At 39.4% G+C, this 24221-nt stretch overlaps 1 protein-coding gene across 1 annotated transcript in view; it reads left to right on the top strand.

Moving 5' to 3' along the window:
* Positions 1 to 24221, top strand: part of LOC141132033 (vomeronasal type-2 receptor 26-like) — a 71574-nt gene that overhangs the window by 12955 nt on the left and 34398 nt on the right. The window contains exon 2 of the mRNA XM_073620031.1: positions 17745 to 18036. Coding sequence (XP_073476132.1) covers positions 17745 to 18036 — 292 coding nt within the window. The remainder of the gene's footprint in view (positions 1 to 17744; positions 18037 to 24221) is intronic.

Genomic DNA, 24221 nt, shown 5'->3' with positions numbered 1-24221 from the left:
TTTGCCCATGCCAATGGCTGCTGATAAAGGATGCATTCACTATTTGAGGAGGCGACCAGGATGGTGAGCAGTGACAATGTATGCATCAGTGACACTGGAGCAGTGTTCCTGCTGGAGCAGACTCTGGGTGGCATTATGGACAGGGCACTTGAGGCAGAGCAGTGGGAGGAAGAGGAGGACTTCCTTTCAAACATCCAAATTTACGAAAACTCGTTTTTCTGAATATTCGTAAATTCGAATATTCAAAAATTCAAAAATTCAAAAATTCAAAAATTCGAAAATTCGAAAATTCGAAAATTCGAAAATTCAAAAATTCAAAAATTCAAAAATTCGTAAATTCAAAAATTCAAAAATTCGTAAATTCAAAAATTCAAAAATTCGTAAATTCGTAAATTCGAAAATTCGAAAATTCAAAAATTCAAAAATTCGTAAATTCAAAAATTCGTAAATTCAAAAATTCAAAAATTCAAAAATTCGTAAATTCGTAAATTCAAAAATTCAAAAATTCGTAAATTCGAAAATTCGAAAATTCAAAAATTCAAAAATTCAAAAATTCAAAAATTCGTAAATTCGTAAATTCAAAAATTCAAAAATTCGTAAATTCAAAAATTCAAAAATTCAAAAATTCGTAAATTCAAAAATTCAAAAATTCGTAAATTCAAAAATTCAAAAATTCGTAAATTCAAAAATTCAAAAATTCAAAAATTCAAAAATTCGTAAATTCAAAAATTCAAAAATTCGTAAATTCAAAAATTCAAAAATTCAAAAATTCAAAAATTCGTAAATTCGAAAATTCGAAAATTCGTAAATTCAAAAATTCAAAAATTCAAAAATTCGTAAATTCGTAAATTCGTAAATTCAAAAATTCGTAAATTCGAAAATTCGAAAATTCGAAAATTCAAAAATTCGAAAATTCAAAAATTCGTAAATTCAAAAATTCAAAAATTCGTAAATTCGTAAATTCGAAAATTCGAAAATTCAAAAATTCAAAAATTCGTAAATTCAAAAATTCGTAAATTCAAAAATTCAAAAATTCGTAAATTCGTAAATTCGTAAATTCAAAAATTCAAAAATTCGTAAATTCAAAAATTCAAAAATTCAAAAATTCGTAAATTCGAAAATTCGAAAATTCGAAAATTCAAAAATTCGTAAATTCGTAAATTCAAAAATTCAAAAATTCAAAAATTCGTAAATTCAAAAATTCAAAAATTCGTAAATTCGTAAATTCGAAAATTCAAAAATTCAAAAATTCGTAAATTCAAAAATTCAAAAATTCAAAAATTCGTAAATTCGTAAATTCGAAAATTCAAAAATTCAAAAATTCGTAAATTCAAAAATTCAAAAATTCGTAAATTCGTAAATTCGAAAATTCAAAAATTCAAAAATTCGTAAATTCGTAAATTCGTAAATTCAAAAATTCGAAAATTCAAAAATTCGTAAATTCGTAAATTCAAAAATTCAAAAATTCAAAAATTCGTAAATTCAAAAATTCAAAAATTCGTAAATTCGTAAATTCGAAAATTCAAAAATTCAAAAATTCGTAAATTCAAAAATTCAAAAATTCAAAAATTCAAAAATTCGTAAATTCGTAAATTCAAAAATTCGTAAATTCGAAAATTCGAAAATTCAAAAATTCGTAAATTCAAAAATTCAAAAATTCGTAAATTCAAAAATTCAAAAATTCGTAAATTCGTAAATTCGAAAATTCGAAAATTCAAAAATTCAAAAATTCGTAAATTCAAAAATTCGTAAATTCAAAAATTCGTAAATTCAAAAATTCGTAAATTCAAAAATTCGTAAATTCGTAAATTCGTAAATTCAAAAATTCAAAAATTCGTAAATTCAAAAATTCAAAAATTCAAAAATTCGTAAATTCGAAAATTCGAAAATTCGAAAATTCAAAAATTCGAAAATTCAAAAATTCGTAAATTCAAAAATTCAAAAATTCAAAAATTCGTAAATTCGTAAATTCAAAAATTCGTAAATTCGAAAATTCGAAAATTCGAAAATTCAAAAATTCGAAAATTCAAAAATTCGTAAATTCGAAAATTCGAAAATTCGAAAATTCAAAAATTCGAAAATTCAAAAATTCGTAAATTCAAAAATTCAAAAATTCGTAAATTCGTAAATTCGAAAATTCGAAAATTCAAAAATTCAAAAATTCGTAAATTCAAAAATTCGTAAATTCAAAAATTCAAAAATTCGTAAATTCGTAAATTCGTAAATTCAAAAATTCAAAAATTCGTAAATTCAAAAATTCAAAAATTCAAAAATTCGTAAATTCGAAAATTCGAAAATTCGAAAATTCAAAAATTCGTAAATTCGTAAATTCAAAAATTCAAAAATTCAAAAATTCGTAAATTCAAAAATTCAAAAATTCGTAAATTCGTAAATTCGAAAATTCAAAAATTCAAAAATTCGTAAATTCAAAAATTCAAAAATTCAAAAATTCGTAAATTCGTAAATTCGAAAATTCAAAAATTCAAAAATTCGTAAATTCAAAAATTCAAAAATTCGTAAATTCGTAAATTCGAAAATTCAAAAATTCAAAAATTCGTAAATTCGTAAATTCGTAAATTCAAAAATTCGAAAATTCAAAAATTCGTAAATTCAAAAATTCGTAAATTCGTAAATTCGAAATTCGAAAATTCGAAATTCCCAAAACACGAAAATTCAAAAATCTGAAATAATAACTAACTATTAAGTTATAGGTATTGGGATTTCCTTTCAAATTTGGCTGTTAGAGAACGAACGTATGAATATGAATTTAAGTTACGAATTATCCGAAATAAAGAATGCTTTATCTGAACAAATGGAATGTAATGGATTAATAACAATAAATTACAATAATAATACAAACTTTTTATTATTATTATTTATTATTAATTTGTTCTGTTCCATTTGTTTAGATGCGGCATTCGTTATTTCAGATAATTTGTAACTTCGAATAAATTTGTGTTCACTAACAGCCAAATTTGAAAGGAAATTCCAATACCTATAATTCAATAGTTAGTCAGTTTGTTATTATTTTGAATTTTCGTATTTTAGTTCTTTTAAATTTTCAGATTTTCTTTCTTATTATCGAAATTTCGGATTTAGGAATTTACAAATTGCGATCATAACACAATCCATCTTGTTTTCTGACATCCTCTTCTCTTTTTTCCTTCCATGTTTCCCAGCATCAGGGTCTTTTCAAATGAGTCCTCTCTTCTTATTAGGTGGCCAAAGTATTCAAGTTTCAGCTTCAGGATCTGTTCCTCCAGTGAATATTCAGGGTTGATTTCCTTCAGGATTTATTTTTATATATTTATTTATTTCAGGTACTTATATAGCACCGTCAATTTACGCAGCACTTTACATATACATTGTACATTCACATTAGTCCCTACCTTCAAGGAGCTTACAATCTAAGTTCCCTAACTCACATTCATACATACTAAGGACAATTTAGACAGGATCCAATTAACCTACCAGCATGTCTTTGGAGTGTGGGAGGAAACCGGAGTACCCGGAGGAAACCCATGCAGGCACAGGGAGAACATGCAAACTCCAGGCAGGTAGTGTCGTGGTTGGGATTCGAACCAGCGACCCTTCTTACTGCTACCCACGATTGACTAGTTTGATCTTCTTGCCTTCCAAGGGACTTTCAAGAGTCTTGTCCAACACCCAAGTGGTTATTGGTACTGTCATATGAATATTCATGTTAGGACAGTATTTTTTTTTTTATTTCTCTAGTGACAGTAAGGACAGCCCCAGTACTAGAGGGCAGCAAGGCCAGAAACAGTGTCCCCTAAGAAGTACATCATCACTCATAGAAGTGCTGGGCTACCATTTTTTTTTCTGTGCAAGAGTATTTTTTTATTACCATGCAATATAAATACAATACCAGTGTGTGGCGCCCTAAGATTATTAAAAAAATGTGAAAAAATGTGGCTGCCCCTTTATATGTGAACTTAACACCTCAATTATGCAAAATAAAAAATTGTAAAGATGGGGCTCACATACATGAATAAAATGCGGAAAACACCTAACAGTAAACAAATAACAGTGGATGATGCTCACATACATGCTCTGTAAACTCATGAATAACATAACATTTTGTCCAATTCCATACTTTTTCAAGAGCTAGATTTACTCCATTATTGGTCTTTTGTATTGATTTTTGCAACGATATGTTTTAACTACTTTAGGACCGGGCCTAGTTTTTATACTTGGTGTTTACAAGTTAAAATCAGGTTTTTTTGCTAGAAAATTACTTAGAACCCCCAAGCAGTATATATATTTTTTTCAGACACCCTAGAGAATAAAATGGCGGTTGTTGAAATACTTTATGTCGCACCGTATTTGCGCAGCGTTCTTACAATCGCAATTTTTTTTTTAAAAATACACTTTTTTTAAATAAAAAAATAAGACAATAGTAAAGTTAGCCCAACTTTTTTTTATATTGTGAAATATAATGTTACGCCGAGTAAATTGATACCCAACATGTCACGCTTCAAAGTTGCACCCGCTCGTGGAATGGCGACAAACTTTGACCCTTAAAAATCTCAATAGGCGACGTTTAAAAATTTCTAGAGGTTACCAGTTTTGAGTTACAGAGGAGGTCTTTTGCTAGAATTATTGCTCTAACGATTGTGGCGATACCTCACATGTGTGGTTTGAACACCGTTTTCATATGCGGGCGCGACCTATGTATGCATTTGCTTCTGCGCGCGAGCTCGGCAGGACGGGGCGCTTTCAATTTATTTTTTTCATTTTTTTTATTTTACTTTTTTATTTTTACACTGTCCTTTTAAAAAAAAATTGGGTCACTTGTATTCCTATTACAAGGAATGTAAACATCTCTTGTAATAGAAAAAAGCATGACAGGACCTCTTTAGAGTGAGATCTGGGGTCAAAAAGACCCTAGATCTCACATTTACACTTAAATGCAATAAATAAATGAATAAATAAATGTCTTTAAAAAGAAAAAAAAAATCCCCCTTTAAGACCATTAAGCAGAAGTGACGTTTATTTGACGTCGCTTCACTCATCCAATGTTATGGAGCCGGGTGGGGGGCCATCATTCCCTCACTCGGCTTAATGCTACTGAGGAGATAGGATTGGATCATCTCAGCTGCTCCCGGCGGGTCTGGTAAGCACCGGAGAGGGAGGGGGAGCACCTCTCCCGCCACTGATAAAAGTGATCTTGCGGCAAATCCACCATGGAGATCACTTTTATCTCAAAGCGAACCGCACCCTGTTGAAGAAAATACCGGGGTTATGGCAGCTATCTGCTGTCATAACCCCGGTATTCTACGTCAATATACCGATGTACAATGACGGCGGTTTGTGGGAAGTAGTTAAGATGATTTGCATTTTCTGAATTTTAATAGAAACACTGAAAAAATATTGGGACTGTAGATAAACTTGGAGAAAATGTCATCAGCACACCAAGGATTCCTGAAATGGGTCCAAAGCTTTATTCTGTGGTCACATGATAAATATACAGCAATGTTTCAGAGCCACACAGAGCCCCTTTGTCAGGTAAGTGATGAAGGGGCTCTGCGTGGCTCTGAAACATTGCTGTATATTATCTATCATGTGATTACGGAATAAAGCTTTGGACCCTCTTGAGGAATCCTTGGAGTGCTGATAACATTTACTGCACTTTGATTATCCACAGTTTCCAACCTATGGTCATTAGAGCCCCCAGGATCACGGAACAGCCGGTTTTTTGAATGTGTGCATGGGGAACATTGTGCTTGGATGTGGATGTCAGAAACCATGCCAAAATCAGGCCGAGACAGAAGTACAGTTAACTCTTCACACTTGTTTAAAAAAAATAGTAAAAAGAACAAATGTAGTCAAAACATAGCCAAAGTTTGGTAACCAGAACGCATAGTCACCCAAGCCAGAAGTCAGGGATCAATGTAGTGGAACAGCAAGCAGGATCTGGAGCCAGAAGGGAGGTCAGCAAAGCAAGTCTTGAACAGGATCGCAGGAGACCGTTTCTGTGATGTTGACCAATGCAAAGGCAGAGCTTCCTTTGGGCTGGATGGCTTAAGTAGGCAGGACTGACGAGCAGGATATAATCAACAGCTGAGTAACTGTGGAGAGATAGGAGCTGGCAATTAGCCAACAGCTGAGTGGCCAGTGCAGAGAAGAAGGGGCTGTCGTGGAAAAATCCACCATACTCTATTGCGCTAATAAGCGTCCATTTCAGTCTAATGGTATAATGCATGTTACCTAACCCATGTCTCCCACATTTCCCCAGTAAACAGACATAATCACCATCTTAGCTCCATCATTCCTTCATCTGCCTCTCCTGGGCAGAGGCTCTTGGCTTTTATTCACACGCACAAAGGAAGTCACAAACAGGAAGCCCTGGTCCATCCTCACAGGATATGAATGTTAACACAGGAAATCCTTCCAACAAGATAAGTTTATACAACAACCAATGAATAATGACTAGGGGAGTCTTATGGGCGTGTCTGGGCGGGGGCAGTGTGTACAATCTCCAGCCACCTGTCTCTGTAAGCTATCTTCAGCATGATCACAGGAAGCCTGAGACCGTGAACGCTTCTCCCGAACACAACGATTCAAAGACTCCCGTCTTTACAGTTTTTAGTGAATCCTTATTCTGCATTGTTCAGAGAACAACGCATACCTGGACTGTACTACTGTTTCCTGCTGATGGGAGATTATCTGAAGGTGTACGCCATGGCACCCCAAATATGTTGATCAGGCATACAGGGATGACACAAGCGCACATCCGTTAAACCGATAATGTCTTTGCAGAGCGAACACATCCCCCCCAGATGATCGTTCTGTGCATCGCACAGGGGTCCTTCGTTGGCGGACATATGCCCACTCTGCAAACACTTCTCTACATCCCGAAGGAGCTTTCCACTACCAAACGGATCTCAACCAGCATCAGTCTGCCCCAGTCAGCTCTTTAAAGCGGGCTGCGGGAGTACTAACACTGGGAAACACTATGACAATACATATTAAAATAGATCTTCATAAAATTTCCACAACAGGGCTGAGCCCAGCCCTGACAGTGGATAAACTTGGGTTCGGTAGGAACCTGGAAGAAAGCTGTGAGCATTACACCATTCATGTGCAAGCGGTGGAATCCCTACCCTGTAGTTACAGTAAACAAAGAGGCAATGATGCTCCTGACATCATTGGCCAAATATGGTCATGTGGTCATATTGGTTAATGATGTCATGAGCATTCCCACTCCTTTGTGTACATCAGATCACCAGCCCGCAGGTGATTGGCCCAGTACTATTGGCTTCCTTCTGTTTTTAGCCAAGCATAAATTTGAACCAAACCCAAGCTCGTCATCCCTGTAATCTATAGGTTGTGGGTAGAGCGCTGTGCTTGTTCACCGAATTGTAATCACATTGCTTAACTCAGTTTAACACAGAAGCTGATTTTTGTGTTGGGATTATTTGAGGTGAAATATTCTGAGCATGAGAAAAGTACGTTCAGCACAATTCCTATTATGTAGCAGAGAATGTATTTCTGAAGCTAAGCTAATCATTGTTACCAGTCCGTTGTTGTGCAGCCGAAGATCTAAGTCTATAACAGTCTGATATTTTGTATATAAAGATCTGGTGATGGTGTGTGAGGATAAGCAGGGCCCCCCGGTGATAATACGGTGAGAGATCTGCCAGACAGCATGAATTGCTCTTCTGTCCACCTGCTGACTCATCTCCTCATCACATATTTTATAAGAACTCTGAGTTCCGCTTCACTTTGTAGACTTACTGCCACAAATCCTGTGTTTGAGTATGAATATTACCAAGAGGGAGACATCATTATGGGGGGTCTAGTGTCTGCCCACTCCAGAACTACAGAGCACAGCACTGCATATGGGAAAACAATACTTCGTACCCTGTGTACATTGTAAGTACATGTCTTTAGGAATTGTATATAAAAATTGTATTATTCACAATTTATATGGATTTTATTTTTATTTTTAAATTCACTTTATCTGCCCTAGTACCTAATCTCTAGCTTGTTTCATTTAGAGATGTAAGCTCTCACAAAGTGGGCCATAATGTGAATTAAAGTTACATTTACATATTGCTGTATTATATGGTTATTGTACGCTTTAACCACTTCTGCCCCGGACCATTATGCTGCCTAAGGACCAGAGGACTTTTTCCAATTTGGCACTGCGTCGCTTTAACTGCTAATTGCGCGGTCATGCGATGCTGTACCCAAACAAAATTTGCGTACTTTTCTTCCCACAAATAGAGCTTTCTTTTGATGGTATTTGATCACCTCTGCCATTTTTATTTTTTGCGCTATAAACAGAAAAAGACCGAAAATTTTGAAAAAAAATGATATTTTCTAATTTTTGTTATATAAAAAAATCCAATAAACTCAATTTTAGTCATACATTTAGGCCAAAATGTATTCGGTCACATGTCTTCGGTAAAAAAAATGTCAATAAGCGTATATTTATTGGTTTGCGCAAAAGTTATAGCTTCTACAAACTAGGGTACATTTTCTGGAATTTACACAGCTTTTAGTTTATGACTGCTTATGTCATTTCTTGAGGTGCTAAAATGGCAGGGCAGTACAAACCCCCCCCAAATGACCCCATTTTGGAAAGTAGACACCCCAAGGAAATTGCTGAGAGGCATGTTGAGCCCATTGAATATTTATTTTTTGTCCCAAGTGATTGAATAATGACGAAAAAAAAAATTTACAAAATGTTGTCACTAAATGATATATCGCTCACACAGGCCATGGGCATATGTGGAATTGCACCCCGAAATACATTCAGCTGCTTCTCCTGAGTTTGGGGATACCACATGTGTGGGACTTTTTGGGAGCCTAGTGGCGTACGGGGCCCCGAAAACCAATCACCGCCTTCAGGATTTCTAAGGGCATAAATTTTTAATTTCACTCCTCACTACCTATCACAGTTTTGAAGGCCATAAAATGCCCAGATGGCACAACCCCCCCCCCCAAATGACCCAATTTTGGAAAGTAGACACCCCAAGCTATTATCTGAGAGGCATGTTGAGTCCATGGAATATTTTGTATTTTGACAGAAGTTGCGGGAAAGTGACAATTTTTTTTTTTTTTTTGCACAAAGTTGTCACTAAATGATATATTGCTCACACAGGCCATGGGCATATGTGGAATTGCACCCCAAAATACATTTAGCTGCTTCTCATGAGTATGGGGATATCACATGTGTGGGACTTTTTGGGAGCCTAGCTGCGTACGGGGCCCCGAAAACCAATCACCGCCTTCAGGATTTCTAAGGGTGTAAATTTTTGATTTCACTCTTCACTGCCTATCACAGTTTCGAAGGCCATGGAATGCCCAGGTGGCACAAAACCCCCCCAAATAACCCCATTTTGGAAAGTAGACACCCCAAGCTATTTGCTGAGAGGCATGATGAGTATTTTGCAGCTCTCATTTGTTTTTAAAAATGAAGAAAGACAAGAAAAAAACTTTTTTTTTTTCTTTTTTCAAAACTTTGTGACAAAAAGTGAGGTCTGCAAAATACTCACTATACCTCTCAGCAAATAGCTTGGGGTGTCTACTTTCCAAAATGGGGTCATTTGGGGGGGTTTGTGCCACCTGGGCATTCCATGGCCTCCGAAACTGTGACAGGCAGTGAAGAGTGAAATCAAAAATTTACGCCCTTAGAAAGCCTGAAGGCAGTGCTTGGTTTTCAGGGTCCCGTACGCGGCTAGGCTCCCAAAAAGTCTCACACATGTGGTATCCCCGTACTCAGGAGAAGCAACAGAATGTATTTTGGGGTGTACTTTCGCATATTCCCATGGCATGTTTAAGCGATGTATCATTTAGTGACAACTTTGTGCAAAAAAAAAAAAATTTGTCTCTTTCCCGCAACTTGTGTCACAATATAAAATATTCCATGGACTCGACATGACTCTCAGCAAATAGCTTGGGGTGTCTACTTTCCAAAATGGGGTCATTTGGGGGGGTTTTGAACTGTCCTGGCATTTTATGCCCAACATTTAGAAGCTTATGTCACACATCACCCACTCTTCTAACCACTTGAAGACAAAGCCCTTTCTGACACTTTTTGTTTACATGAAAAAATTATTTTTTTTTGCAAGAAAATTACTTTGAACCCCCAAACATTATATATTTTTTTAAAGCAAATGCCCTACAGATTAAAATGGTGGGTGTTTCATTTTTTTTTTCACACAGTATTTGCACAGTGATTTTTCAAACGCATTTTTTGGGGAAAAAACACACTTTTTTAAATTTTAATGCACTAAAACACATATATTGCCCAAATGTTTGATGAAATAAAAAAGATGATCTTAGGCCGAGTACATGGATACCAAACATGACATGCTTTAAAATTGCGCACAAACGTGCAGTGGCGACAAACTAAATACATTTTTAAAAGCCTTTAAAAGCCTTTACAGGTTACCACTTTAGATTTACACAGGAGGTCTACTGCTAAAATTACTGCCCTCGATCTGACTTTTGCGGTGACACCTCACATGCATGGTGCAATTGCTGTTTACATTTGACTCCAGACCGACGCTTGCGTTCGTCTTTGCGCGAGAGCAGGGGGCGACAGGGATGCTTTTTTTTTTTTTTTTTCTTTATTATTTTTTTGCTTTTTTATCTTATTTTTAAACTGTTCCTTTCATTTTTTTTTAAATCATTTTTATTGTTATCTCAGGGAAAGTAAATATCCCATATGATAGCAATAGGTAGTGACAGGTGCTCTTTTTTGAAAAAATTGGGGTCTATTAGACCCTAGATCTCTCCTCTGCCCTCAAAGCATCTGACCACACCAAGATTGGTGTGATAAAATGCTTTCCCAATTTCCCAATGGCGCTGTTTACATCCGGCGAAATCTAAGTCATGAAATGCTCGTAGCTTCCAGTTTCTTAGGCCATAGAGATGTTTGGAGCCACTCTGGTCTCTGATCAGCTCTATGGTCAGCTGGCTGAATCACCGGCTGCATTCTCAGGTTCCCTGTTGAGACAGGAGAGCCAGAGAAAAACACGGAAGACGGTGGGGGGGGGCATTCCCTCCCACTGCTTGTAAAAGCAGTCTAGAGGCTAATTAGCCGCTAGGATTGCTTTTACATGAAAGCCGACCGCTGGCTGAAAAGAATGATACCAAGATGATACCTCAACCTGCAGGCATCATTCTGGTATAACCACTCAAAGTCGTGAATGGCGTACCTGAAGACAAAAAAATGGTTAACAATAAAACACAGTAAACGGTAAAGTATAAAAAATTGCATACCTGAAAAGCAAACATGATAAAACATAATAACAATAAAACATTGCAGAATAGAATACAGTAAAAAAGAGCAGAACAATAGAGAGAGAACAATAAAACGACAACTATTTTTTTTAATTATATATATATATATATATATATATATATATATATATATATATATATATATTTTTTTTTTTTTACACTTTTTAACACTTTTTTTTGTAACTAACTTTTATAACTGTAACCGGTTCCAGGTTCGGGTCTCTCAAAATGCGATGGCATCTTGGGAGACCCTGTGAAAGTGCGCCTAGTCTGTGCAATGCTGTACCCTACGCTAATACTCAACTACCCTGTTTCCCTGAAAATAAGACCTAGCGTGATTGTCGGTGATGGCTGCAATATAAGCCCTACTCCCCAAATAAGCCCTACCCTGTTTCCCCAAAAATAAGCCCTACCCTGAAAAGAAGACCTACAAGGACTTTAACTAGGGCTTATTTGGGGGGTTGGGCTTATATTGCAGCCATCACCGACAATCACGCTAGGTCTTATTTTCGGGGAAACAGGGTAGTGTATGGTAGCGTTCAAAACATTCACCAATGCAAAGACCAGGATTGTGAGGACAGGAGGGACAATAATAGCGGGTGTCACGCCTATATCCACGCTTGCTGCAGACACAACATCTTTTTTGGGGGGTTCGTTGGGTAGGGGTACTCGGGAGGACATAAAGAAAATGCCTCTCATGCAGCCGACTGCATTTGGTTGGGGATGTGAATGGGGGAAGTACGGGCGCTGCAGAAGTGGTGGGTTCCCAATTAGGATTGGCGAATGCAGCAGGAAGGGCACTATGGGCACGACGGGCCTGTGTTCGTCTTCTTGGTGGCAGCGGGACACTACTTGTGCTTGCCACCTCACCAGCTTGAACTGCACTTATGGGACTCGCCACGTCACCAAGTGTTACTGCAGTGCTGGTTTGACTACGACCGGGGTGTACTAGGCCGCTGGTGCTTGCCAGTTTACCAAAATGCTACCAAAAAAACTGTTAGCGATCGCAGGGATCAGGCCTGACTCTGCGAACGCTGCAGTTATGGGTTTAGTGTTTTGTAAGTGACAGTGATCGATTGATACTGCACTTGGGTGGGCTGGGCCGGGCGGAGGGGCAAAACGCAGGTGCTAGCAGGTATCTGGGCTGATCCCGCTAACACTGCATTTTTGGGAACCCTAAACTGCTGGGGACGCTAGTATAGATCTGATCGGATCAGATATTGATCCGTTCAGATACTATACCACTAAGGGAGGCGTATGCTGCGTGCGTGGGTGTTAGCGGTACTGGCACTAATCTGACGCTGCCTGGGGCGACGCATATCACCGCCGGGCGATCAGGGGGCTAAACCTTTATTCGGTAATAAAGAGCAGGTGCCCTGACACTATAAAAAATAAACGAACTAACCAGCGTCACCCGTAACAGTTATACGGTGATCAGTGGTGAAAGCATAGGCGTGCGCACAGGGTGTGCCAGGTGTGCCTGGGAACACCCTAATCACCCTGTGTGGTGCATATTTCCAATGTATAGTCCCCTGATATTTCACCAAATTAAAAAAAAATCAATTTTTTTCTCCTAAAAAAATGTTAAAAAATTATTAAAATAATATTGTAACTGCCCTACTGACACCACCAATATCTGCCCTTATGACACCATTCACTGCTCTACTGACACCTTCCGTATATATATATATATATACACACGCACACACATATATTTTTGAGCTTTGGGGTGCACACCCTAATGCAATAGGCTGCGCACACCTATGGGTGAAAGGGTTAACTAGGGGGCAATCAAGGGGTTAAAACATTTATTAGGTAGTATATGGGGGTCCCTGTCGCTATAAAATGCGGCGAACCTAAATATTTACGTCCCTAACTAGCGTCACCAGTGACACTAATACAGCGATCAGAAAAATGATCGCTTACTGACACTGGCGACAGGGGGTGATCAAGGGGTTAAAACTTTATTAGGGGGGGTTAGGGGGGTACCCTAGACCTAAAGGGGGCTAACACTTACTGCCCTAACACAGTAACTGTCACAAACTGACACCATGCAGTAATCAGAAAAAAAAAAAACTGCTTGGTGTCAGTGTGACGGGGGGGGGGGAGGGGTGATCAGTGGGTGACCGGGGGGGGATCGGGGGGTAACGGGGGGTGTAATGTGTGCCTGGCATGTTCTACTGTATGTGTTGTGTTGGTGCACTCACATTTCAGTCTTCTCTCCTCGGCGCCGGAACGGAAACTGCCGAGCCGAGGAGAGATGACATCACATTGGCTGGGAGCGATCGCGAGGGGGGGCCACGATCGGATGGCCTCCCCCTCATCTCTGATCGCTGCCAGACCAAAGGCGACCGCCGCTGGCACCGGGGGGGTCCGATTGGACCCCCCACCCGCGGGAAGGCAAGGACGTATATGTATGTCCTTTTGCCTGCCCATGCCGCTCTGTGGATGTATATCGTCGTGCGGCGGACGACAAGTGGTTAAGCTGAACTCCAAGATGAAGGATTTTTTTAACCCAAGCACACTATATTACCAAAAGTATTAGGACGCCTGCCTTTACACACATACATGAACTTTAATGGCATCCCAGTATTAGTCCGTAGGGTTTACTATTGAGTTGGCTCACCCTTTGCACCTATAACTCTTCTTGTGGACAGCCATCCTAGAAGAGTTGAAGCTGTTATAGCTGCAAAGGGTGGGCCAACTCAATAGTGAACCCTACGGACTAAGACTGGGATGTCATTAAAGTTCAAGTTTGTGTAAAGGCAGGCATCTGAATACTGTTGGTAATATAGTGTATATCATTATCTTTTTATAAAATCTGCAGAAATCTGCACATTTATTCCCTGTGACATCATACAGTACCTACCAATAGATGTCTTTGGAAAGTCCTGGAAAAGGGAGAAGAGACCTGTAAGAAGAAGGAGGTAGATCTGTGGGTAAAGACAAGGGAGTTCTCTTTTTTTGTATGTCACTGCCCCTCTATCAGGAGATCTGCACCTCTGATCGGTCACTGCCACCCACAGCTGCAAGCTTTCCTCCAGTGATGGGGGCAGGCTTTGAGATAGACGCTGAGCATGGCAACCTTCTGTCAATGTTCAACCTTTAAAAAAGTGGATTAATGTGATTAAGCCCCATAGTTGTCATCAACTCACCAAACAGAAGTCTAACGAATAGCCTTCACCATGCATATAATATAAAATTAGAACTACTTATGTCTTTTTTATGAATTTTTGTGTAAATGATATTCATGAAAATGTAATAGACATCCACATCCCCTCTCTCCATACAAGAGTTATTCTGATGTGATAATTGGTGCTCATGTCCAATGTATACAAGGTCATGGGTTTGACCCCTGGTATTTTGAAAGGTTGAAAATGTTGAGCCTTTCTGAAAAGCTCATAATTTGGTGGAGTAACATGTAGCATTTTTTTTAATCTCACAAATATTTAAAATAACAAAATATTTTTTGTCACCCATACTGGACTTTGTTATACCTAAGGTTACCACTTTATCCCTTTAAAACGGAACACATATTAATTACACAGGTTCCGTGGCTGATTAATGTTACAACTTTTGTACCACCTGCCCCACCCTATTAGATTGTAAGCTCTTCTGAGCAGGGCCCTCTTAATCCTCATGTATCCTATTGTATTATAACTGTATTGTCTCCCTTTTATATTGTAAAGCGCTGTGTAAACTGTTGGCGCTATATAAATCCTGTATAATGATAATAATAATAATAATTAAGGTGGTAATTAAATTCACTTAGTGCCTTCCCTGCATTACATTAGCCCCAGAACCAGTGTAATTAATATGTGATCCGTTTTAAAGGGATGAGATGGCAACCCTACTTATACCTACCATTCTCCTGTCCTGCACATACTGGGCCTTGTCATACCTCCTGTTCTCCTGTCCTGCACATACTGCATAGTTGCCAACATTGTCAAAACATTTTTAGGGACACTTTTTTGTGTTTAGGCAGAGTATGATTTTAATTAGAGGAAGCATTCATTTTGGGTGTGGTTTAGCAGGAATGAGAGAACAGCGGCAAAAAGTGGGCATGGTTAAAAAATTACACTAAACTATTGGGTGTGGCTTAAAGGGGGTTTGGTTGGTGTCTGAGATTACTTAAATCAGTGTTTCTCAACTAGGGTTCCATACTGTTCCCTCTTGGTCCCCCTATACTGTTCTCTTCTGGTCCCCTGTGCTATATTGTGCTGCCTGGAGTTTGCATGTTCTCCCTGTGCCTCCGGGTACTCCGGTTTCCTCCCACACTCCAAAGACATGCTGGTAGGTTAATTAGATCCTGTCGAAAAATTGGCCAAATGTATGTTGTATGTGTATGTGTTGCAAGCGCGTCAGGACCCCATGGGGCAAAAGGACCGTGCTATACTGCAGATGGACACCGGCAGCAAAAAAGCGCCCTGTGGCGATTCAGTTCTCATTGGTAGCGCTATACAAGTCACTCATTCATTCATTCACTCATACTGTTCCCTCCTGGTCCCCCTATACTGTTCTCTCTTGACCCCCTGTGCTATACTGTTCTCTCCTGGTCCCCCTATACTGTTCTTTCTTGGCTCCCTGTGCTATACTGTTTACTCCTTGCCCCCTATTACTGTTCTCTCCTGGCTCCCCATCACTGTTCTCTCCTGGTCCCCCTATACTGTTCCCACCTGACCCCCTATTTCTATTCTCTCCTGGCCCCCAATTACTGTTCTCCCCTGGTCCCCCTATACTGTTCCCTCCTGGCTCCCCATTACTGTTCCCTCCTGGCCCCCATTACTGTTCTCTCCTGGTCCCGGTGCTATACTGTTCCCTCTTGGTCCTCCTATACTGTTCTCTCCTGGCCCCCTGTGCTATACTGTTCCCTCCCCATCCCCTGTGCTATACTGTTCCCTCCTGGCCCACTATTGTTGTTCTCTTCTGGCCCCCCATTACTGCTCTCTCCTGGTCCCCCCATTACTGTTCTCTCCTGGCTCCCCATTACTGTTCTCTCCTGGCTCCCCATTACTGTTCTCTCCTGGCCCCCCATTACTGTTCTCTCCTGGCCCCCCATTACTGTTTCCTCCTGGCCCCCCATTACTGTTTCCTCCTGGCCCCCCATTACTGTTTCCTCCTGGTCCCCCATTACTGTTTCCTCCTGGTCCCCTATTACTGTTCTCTCCTGGCTCCCCATTACTGTTCTCTCCTGGTCCCCCTATACTGTTCCCTCCTGTACCCCCGATACTGTCAAATCATGGCCCCCTATTACTGTTCTCTCCTGGCCCCCTATACCATTCCCTCCTGGCCCCCCATTACTGTTCTCTTCTGGGCCCCATTACTGTTGTCTCCTGGCCCCCTGTACTATACTGTTCTCTCCTGACCCCCCATTGGTACCATCATTTGGACCAGTCATAAAAAATTTGATCCCTGTTCTCTCTGTGCTTGATTGATTAAAATGGCAATGGTGGTTGAGGCCAGTGGTATTTGGAATGCTCTCATCCCCTGACTCCCCACTCTTTCCTCAACCCAGGCTCCTCTAACTCTCCCACCAGGCCCCGTTCCCAGCCACAGTTGGAGTTAGCACTATTTTACCTCTGGTCGGGTCCGCTCTCTCTGTGTTGCCACAGCCTACTCCTTTCTCACACGCAATCACACTGCGAGGCAGGCTCCACCTGCGTTTGCTGCTGGGGGAGCCGGAATAGGTTGGGGGAGGGATCTGGGTGTGCCGCATGTGAAGGCTGTTGTGACTTTACTGACTTGATGGCAGTGCCAAAATTTCGGGACAGATGGGGCTTTTTGGGATTTTGCCCAGGACATGCTCAGACTGGGACATCGGACTGATTTCTGTGAATGTCCCGGGCAAACCAGGACTGTTGGCAACTATGATACTGGGCCTTGTCAAACCTACTGTTTTCCTGTCCTGCACATACTGGACCCTATCATACTTACCGTTCTCCTGTCCTGCTCATACTGGACGCTGTCATACCTCCCATTCTCCTGCACATACTGGGCCCAAGCGGTGTCATACAGGGGCCAGCATGTTCAGAACTAGCTATTACACCCAAGAAATTATTGGTGTAAAAAAAGGAATGCAGATGCCTTCTTTAGGATGGAGAAAGTCAACAATGGCTGTGGATGGGTAGGGAAAGGAAAAGAAACCAGTGTCACCCCTAAAATCCAGGGCCTATGCCATTACACAAGCTCAAATTCAAGTAGGGCTGTTAAACAACCAATCCCTTGCTCATGGAGAACGGGCAGTGGGGAGCCATCATAAAGAACAAACCTGAACTTTATCTTTACTCTGCACACAAACCTCTGATGGCCACACTGTTCATTAAAAAACTACTAAACCATCAGTTATCTATAGTATGGATTACCCTCACACTGTTGACTTTTATCATTAGTTCTATTTCCTTTTTGGTAGGTTATTTTTCATTACATGTGTTTTACATTTTTATTTTTTCCATATACTTTGTTCATAGTATTAACATTGAGGAGTACAGAAGCATTTTGGCATTGATATTTGCTGTTGATGAGATTAATAAAGACATCGATCTTCTGCCTAATGTTACTCTGGGTTATCATATCTTTAATACGTGTGGAGATCCAAAATTTGCCTTGGGATATGCCCTACAGATATTGTCTGGAGAAAGGAAGGAGGTTCCTAACTATTCCTGTAGGGGGCACAGGGAAGTGGCTGGTTTTATTGGAGACACTAGTTTTCATACAACTCATGCAATGGCACAGTTACTCAGTCTCTTTCAATATATGCAGGTAAGTGATTGCTCCAAATGTATCAAAGCCCATCTCCTGGTCCCCCCCCCCCCCCCCTCTACAATGGCTTCCCTGTTCCCCTAAAGGTTCTCCCCCCAGGACTGTATATATTTACACACACACACACAGTATCTCACAAAAGTGAGTACACCCTTCACATTTTTGTAAATATATTATATCTTTTCATGTGACAATACTGAATAAATGACACTTTGCTACAATGTTAACCACTTCAATACAGGGCATTTTCACCCCCTTCCTGCCCAGGCCAATTTTCAGCTTTCAGCGCTGTCACACTTTGAATGACAATTGCGCGCTCATGCAACATTGTACCCAAATTCAATTTTGATCGTTTTTTTCCCCACAAATAGAGCTTTATTTTGGTAGTATTTGATCATCTCTGCGTTTTTCATTTTTTGTGCTATAAACAAAAAAAATAGTGACAATTTTGAAAAAAAACACGATATTTATTACTTTTTGCTATAATAAATATAAAAAACAAAAAAAAATATACTGCGCTACCACTAGATAATAATGGCAAAAACAAGTAAAAATTCGCGCTGAACTGAAAAAAGCAAGCGGCCAGCAAAGTTCGTAGATAACAAACAAAAAGTCACATGCATATAAATTATTGCGGCGCTGAAAAGTTCAAAAATGAAATTGAAGAGTGGGAGGAATCCAATCACCAAATATATTGTGCAGATGTAGAAAGAGTCACTCGTCACCACGTGGTAATGTAGTCTTCTTACCAGAAGGTATTAAGGATTAGGCATAGATGATAAATACTCAAAAGCATCCAGCAAATCCAGCCCACTGGAACCCCTCATCAGACCACAACATCTGTGAGGTTTCCTTCACATATAAACTTCTCCCAATGGTCACTTCAGAATTAGGCATTCAGGCATGTAGTCATCATATATCCGAGAAAAGAAAATGAAGGACCCATAGTGAAGCCCATAATGATAGATAAAAAAACGTTTATTGTAGTAACTTACAGTTGAAGCTTAAAACAGCATGCATCAAGGATAGGCACAAACGGCTGCAGCAATCAGCGTACGGATGTCAGCCTGCCTGACATGTTTCATCATAACAGATGTCTTCAGAGGCATGGCTACAGCTACAACCGCACGCTATATATATATGGTATGGTTAGTGGGTGGATCAGAGGGGATATGATCAAACTCATCACTAACAGCTGGGTAAGATGTGTGTCTCGTGTAGCAGACAATCAGAAAAAAGAGAGGATAGGAACAAAAAGAGGATAGCAACAGATGACACAGTGCCACCTCATTGGTTAACCTATCTCTCAGTGAGCAGAAAAATTGAAAAAATGGCAGATAAGCATGAACAGGCGACGAGAAAAAAACGCCGGCTGTGCGGCCCGCCTCAGGGACACGAAAAAGACTAAAAATGTATTTTTAATTGATCAGACAAAAACCTGATATCATATAACTCAATATATAAATTAAAAAATGGAAAGGAATTAACACCCGCACAGATAGGCTATGGAATTAACGCCTGTCATGCAGTATAGATCAAAGGCATAGAAAAAAACACTAGACTTTGTATAACAAATCAGTGCCTGCATGGAAGAAAAACACTAACAAACCAGCGCCTCACATGCAACTAAGCAATAAACATTGTAAATGCGATTAATCACACATATTTCAATAAAAATTGTAAATGCGATTAATCGCACATAATTTAATAAAAAGTGTAAATGCGATTAATCGCACACAATTCAACAAAAATACATGCATGCAATATACATCAATACATGTGTTAAAATCAATACAGATGATTGTAAACATCATTTAAAAAAATATTATTTTTAAAAAAAACTGACCTAGACACAAGATTTGCAAATAGATAAAGGAGAGAAAACAAAAAATAAATAAATAAAACGAGTATTGATGCTAACTGTTATTAATGAAGCTATTAACATCCCACTCTACGTTTAACCCATATGGCGTATAGCATTTGAGGGTGTGTATCCATCGAGTTTCTAGCCTCGAGATTTCTCTCTTGGTGTAACTACCTCTCCAATGGGGTGTGAAACGATCGATGGCGGTAATCAGAGTCCCTACTGGATTTTTGTTATGACATTCTAAATAGTGACGTGAGACCGTGTGCTTAGGAAAACCTTTCTTTATGTTTTTTATATGTTCCTTTATTCGCACGTTCATGGCTCTCATAGTGCGGCCTACATACTGTAGACCGCATGGACAAGTCAATAAGTACACAACATTTTTTGAGGTGCAGGTGATGAAAGTATCTATATCATAGACCTTTGTGGTGGAGTTAGATTTAAATTGACAAATTTTCCTATTTTTATCGCCATTTATGCGACACACTTTACATTTGCGACCATCCCTCCTGGTTAAAAGCGGTTCCTAAAAGCCAGTTTATTCGCCTAAGGCGTAATTGTACCTTTAAACACGATTTTTTGATGCAGGCCTCTGACTTAAAAACCAAATTTGTGGAGAAGGGGTACTCTGGTGCAGACTTGGACAAAACCATAAATGAGGTTGCGTGCCTGGATAGGGCCAATATGATAAAGGGCACAGATAGAATCACTAAGAATAATAACATTCATGAGTTCTCTTTAGTGACCACCTATTCTCGACAACATTATGATATAAAGAAAATTCTTAGAAAACATTGGGCCGCGTTAAAAAATGATAAAGTGTTGGGCCCATCCTTACCTGAACGCCCACAAGTTATCTATAGGGGAGTACCCCCCCTAAAGCTGCAGGTTGCCCCTAATGTTCTTGATGCCCCCAATAGGGTCCCCTTCTTTCAGAACTCAAAAGGTTTTTTCCCATGTCGCAAATGTAAAGTGTGTCGCATAAATGGCGATAAAAATAGGAAAATTTGTCAATTTAAATCTAATTCCACCACAAAGGTCTATGATATAGATACTTTCATCACCTGCACCTCAAAAAATGTTGTGTACTTATTGACTTGTCCATGCGGTCTACAGTATGTAGGCCGCACTATGAGAGCCATGAACGTGCGAATAAAGGAACATATAAAAAACATAAAGAAAGGTTTTCCTAAGCACACGGTCTCACGTCACTATTTAGAATGTCATAACAAAAATCCAGTAGGGACTCTGATTACCGCCATCGATCGCTTCACACCCCATTGGAGAGGTAGTTACACCAAGAGAGAAATCTCGAGGTTAGAAACTCGATGGATACACACCCTCAAATGCTATACGCCATATGGGTTAAACGTAGAGTGGGATGTTAATAGCTTCATTAATAACAGTTAGCATCAATACACTCCTTTACTCGTTTTATTTATTTATTTCTTGTTTTCTCTCCTTTATCTATTTGCAAATCTTGTGTCTAGGTCAGTTTTTTTAAAAAATAATATTTTTTTAAATGATGTTTACAATCATCTGTATTGATTTTAACACATGTATTGATGTATATTGCATGCATGTATTTTTGTTGAATTGTGTGCGATTAATCGCATTTACAATTTTTATTGAATTGTGTGCGATTAATCCCATTTACAATTTTTATTGAAATATGTGCGATTAATCGCATTTACAATGTTTATTGCTTAGTTGCATGTGAGGCGCTGGTTTGTTAGTGTTTTTCTTCCATGCAGGCACTGATTTGTTATACAAAGTCTAGCGTTTTTTTCTATGGCTTTGATCTATACTGCATGACAGGCGTTAATTCCATAGCCTATCTGTGCGGGTGTTAATTCCTTTCCATTTTTTAATTTATATATTGAGTTATATGATATCAGGTTTTTGTCTGATCAATTAAAAATACATTTTTAGTCTTTTTCGTGTCCCTGAGGCGGGCCGCACAGCCGGCGTTTTTTTCTCGTCGCCTGTTCATGCTTATCTGCCATTTTTTCAATTTTTCTGCTCACTGAGAGATAGGTTAACCAATGAGGTGGCACTGTGTCATCTGTTGCTATCCTCTTTTTGTTCCTATCCTCTCTTTTTTCTGATTGTCCGCTACACGAGACACACATCTTACCCAGCTGTTAGTGATGAGTTTGATCATATCCCCTCTGATCCACCCACTAACCATACCATATATATAGCGTGCGGTTGTAGCTGTAGCCATGCCTCTGAAGACATCTGTTATGATGAAACATGTCAGGCAGGCTGACATCCGTACGCTGATTGCTGCAGCCGTTTGTGCCTATCCTTGATGCATGCTGTTTTAGGCTTCAACTGTAAGTTACTACAATAAACGTTTTTTATCTATCATTACGGGCTTCACTATGGGTCCTTCATTTTCTTTTCTCGGATATATGATGACTACATGCCTGAATGCCTAATTCTGAAGTGACCATTGGGAGAAGTTTATATGTGAAGGAAATCCCACAGATGTTGTGGTCTGACGAGGGGTTCCAGTGGGCTGGATTTGCTGGATGCTTTTGAGTATTTATCATCTATGCCTAATCCTTAATACCTTCTGGTAAGCAGACTACATTACCACGTGGTGACGAGTGACTCTTTCTACATCTGCACAATATATTTGGTGATTGGATTCCTCCCACTCTTCAATTTCATTTTTGAACTTTTCAGCGCCGCAATAATTTATATACATCACTAGATAATATACCCCCAAAAAGCAGCAGTTAAACAGTGAGATGTGCACCAAAATACCAAACAGAAAAAAGAAATAACCGCGCTAAATATTAGTGAGACATGTGAAGTATTCTTGAAAACTTGTTAAAAAATACATGTGTGTGTGTGTAGAACATTGCAATAATCAAAGAAATATACATAAGTCCATACATATATCTATAAATCAAAAAGTAATGTCCATGTGTAGTGGATTGGAATCCTTATATAAAATGATTAACCAAAATCAGTCCAAGAGAGAAACCCTTGAGTAGACACAACCAAACTCGGTGATAAAGATGAGAGAGACACCACACTCAGTGATCTGTCACCACACAAATATTGCGCTTACCACAAGGCAAGCAGAAAACAGCCTATACTACGTCCTGGTAGGGGAAATTCAGCTGGTGTACTTTGACTGCATACAGCATGGCTAGGAGGATATAGCAAGGACCCCACACTTCCGTCTCACAGGCATGTAAATAAAAAGAAACTGGCCATAGTGTAATGCTGGCAAGATGGTTTGATAGAAGAAGGTAGAAAACTTACATAAGTAAATTAAAATACAGCAAGAAAGAAACCCTTGAGTAGACACAACCAAACTCAGCGGTGGAGATGAGAGAGACACCACACTCAGTGATCCGCCACCACACAAATATTGCGCTTACAGCAAGGCAAGCAAAACCAGCCTGTATTTCGTCCTGGTGTGAGAAATCCAGCTGGTGTAGTTTGACTGCATACAGCATGGCTAGGAGGATATGGCAAGGACCCCAAACTCTCGTCTCACAAGCATGTAGATAAAAAGAAACTGGCCATAGTGTAATACTCCTTAATACAATTTTTTTCCTCAGTTTAGGCTGATATGTATTCTTCTACATATTTTTGGTAAAAAAAAAATCCCAAAACGCGTATATTGATTGGTTTGCGCAAAAGTTATAGGGTCTACAAAATAGGGGATAGATTTGTCATTTTAATACATTTTTTTTTTTTACTACTAATGGCGGCGATCTGTGTTTTTTATCATGACTGTGACATTGCAGTGGACAGATCGGACACTTTTGACACTATTTTGGGACCATTGACATTTATAAAGGGATCGGTGCTATAAAAATGCACTGATTACTGTATGAATGTCACTGACAGGGAAGGGGTTAACACTAGGGGGCGCTGAAGGGGTTAAATGTGTGTCCTAGGGAGTGATTCTAATTGTGGGGTGGGGACTGATGAGGGGAGGAGACCGATCGGTGTACCTCTGTACAAGGAACATACGATCAGTTCTCCTCTCCCCTGACAGGACATGGATCTGTGTGTTTACACACACAGATCCACGTCCCTGCTCTGTGATGAGCAATCGCGGGTGCCTTGCGGACATCGCGCCCAGTGATGGGGCGAGTGCTCTCCACAATGCCGGGAAGCCGAGGACGTCATATGATGCCCACCCGGAGGGAGAAAGGGTTCCTGCCGCCATCATTTTACTATACGGCGGTAGGGAACTGGTTAAGTAGTGAGTATACAGCTTGTATAACAGTGTAAATTTGCTGTCCCCACAAAATAACTCAACACAATCAACAAAAGAGTATACCCC

The sequence above is a fragment of the Aquarana catesbeiana genome, linkage group LG01 (genome assembly GCF_042186555.1).
Source record: "Aquarana catesbeiana isolate 2022-GZ linkage group LG01, ASM4218655v1, whole genome shotgun sequence".
Lineage (NCBI taxonomy): Eukaryota > Metazoa > Chordata > Amphibia > Anura > Ranidae > Aquarana > Aquarana catesbeiana.
The sequence above is the reverse complement of the archived record's forward strand: the minus strand, read 5'-3'. Positions and strand labels throughout refer to the sequence as shown.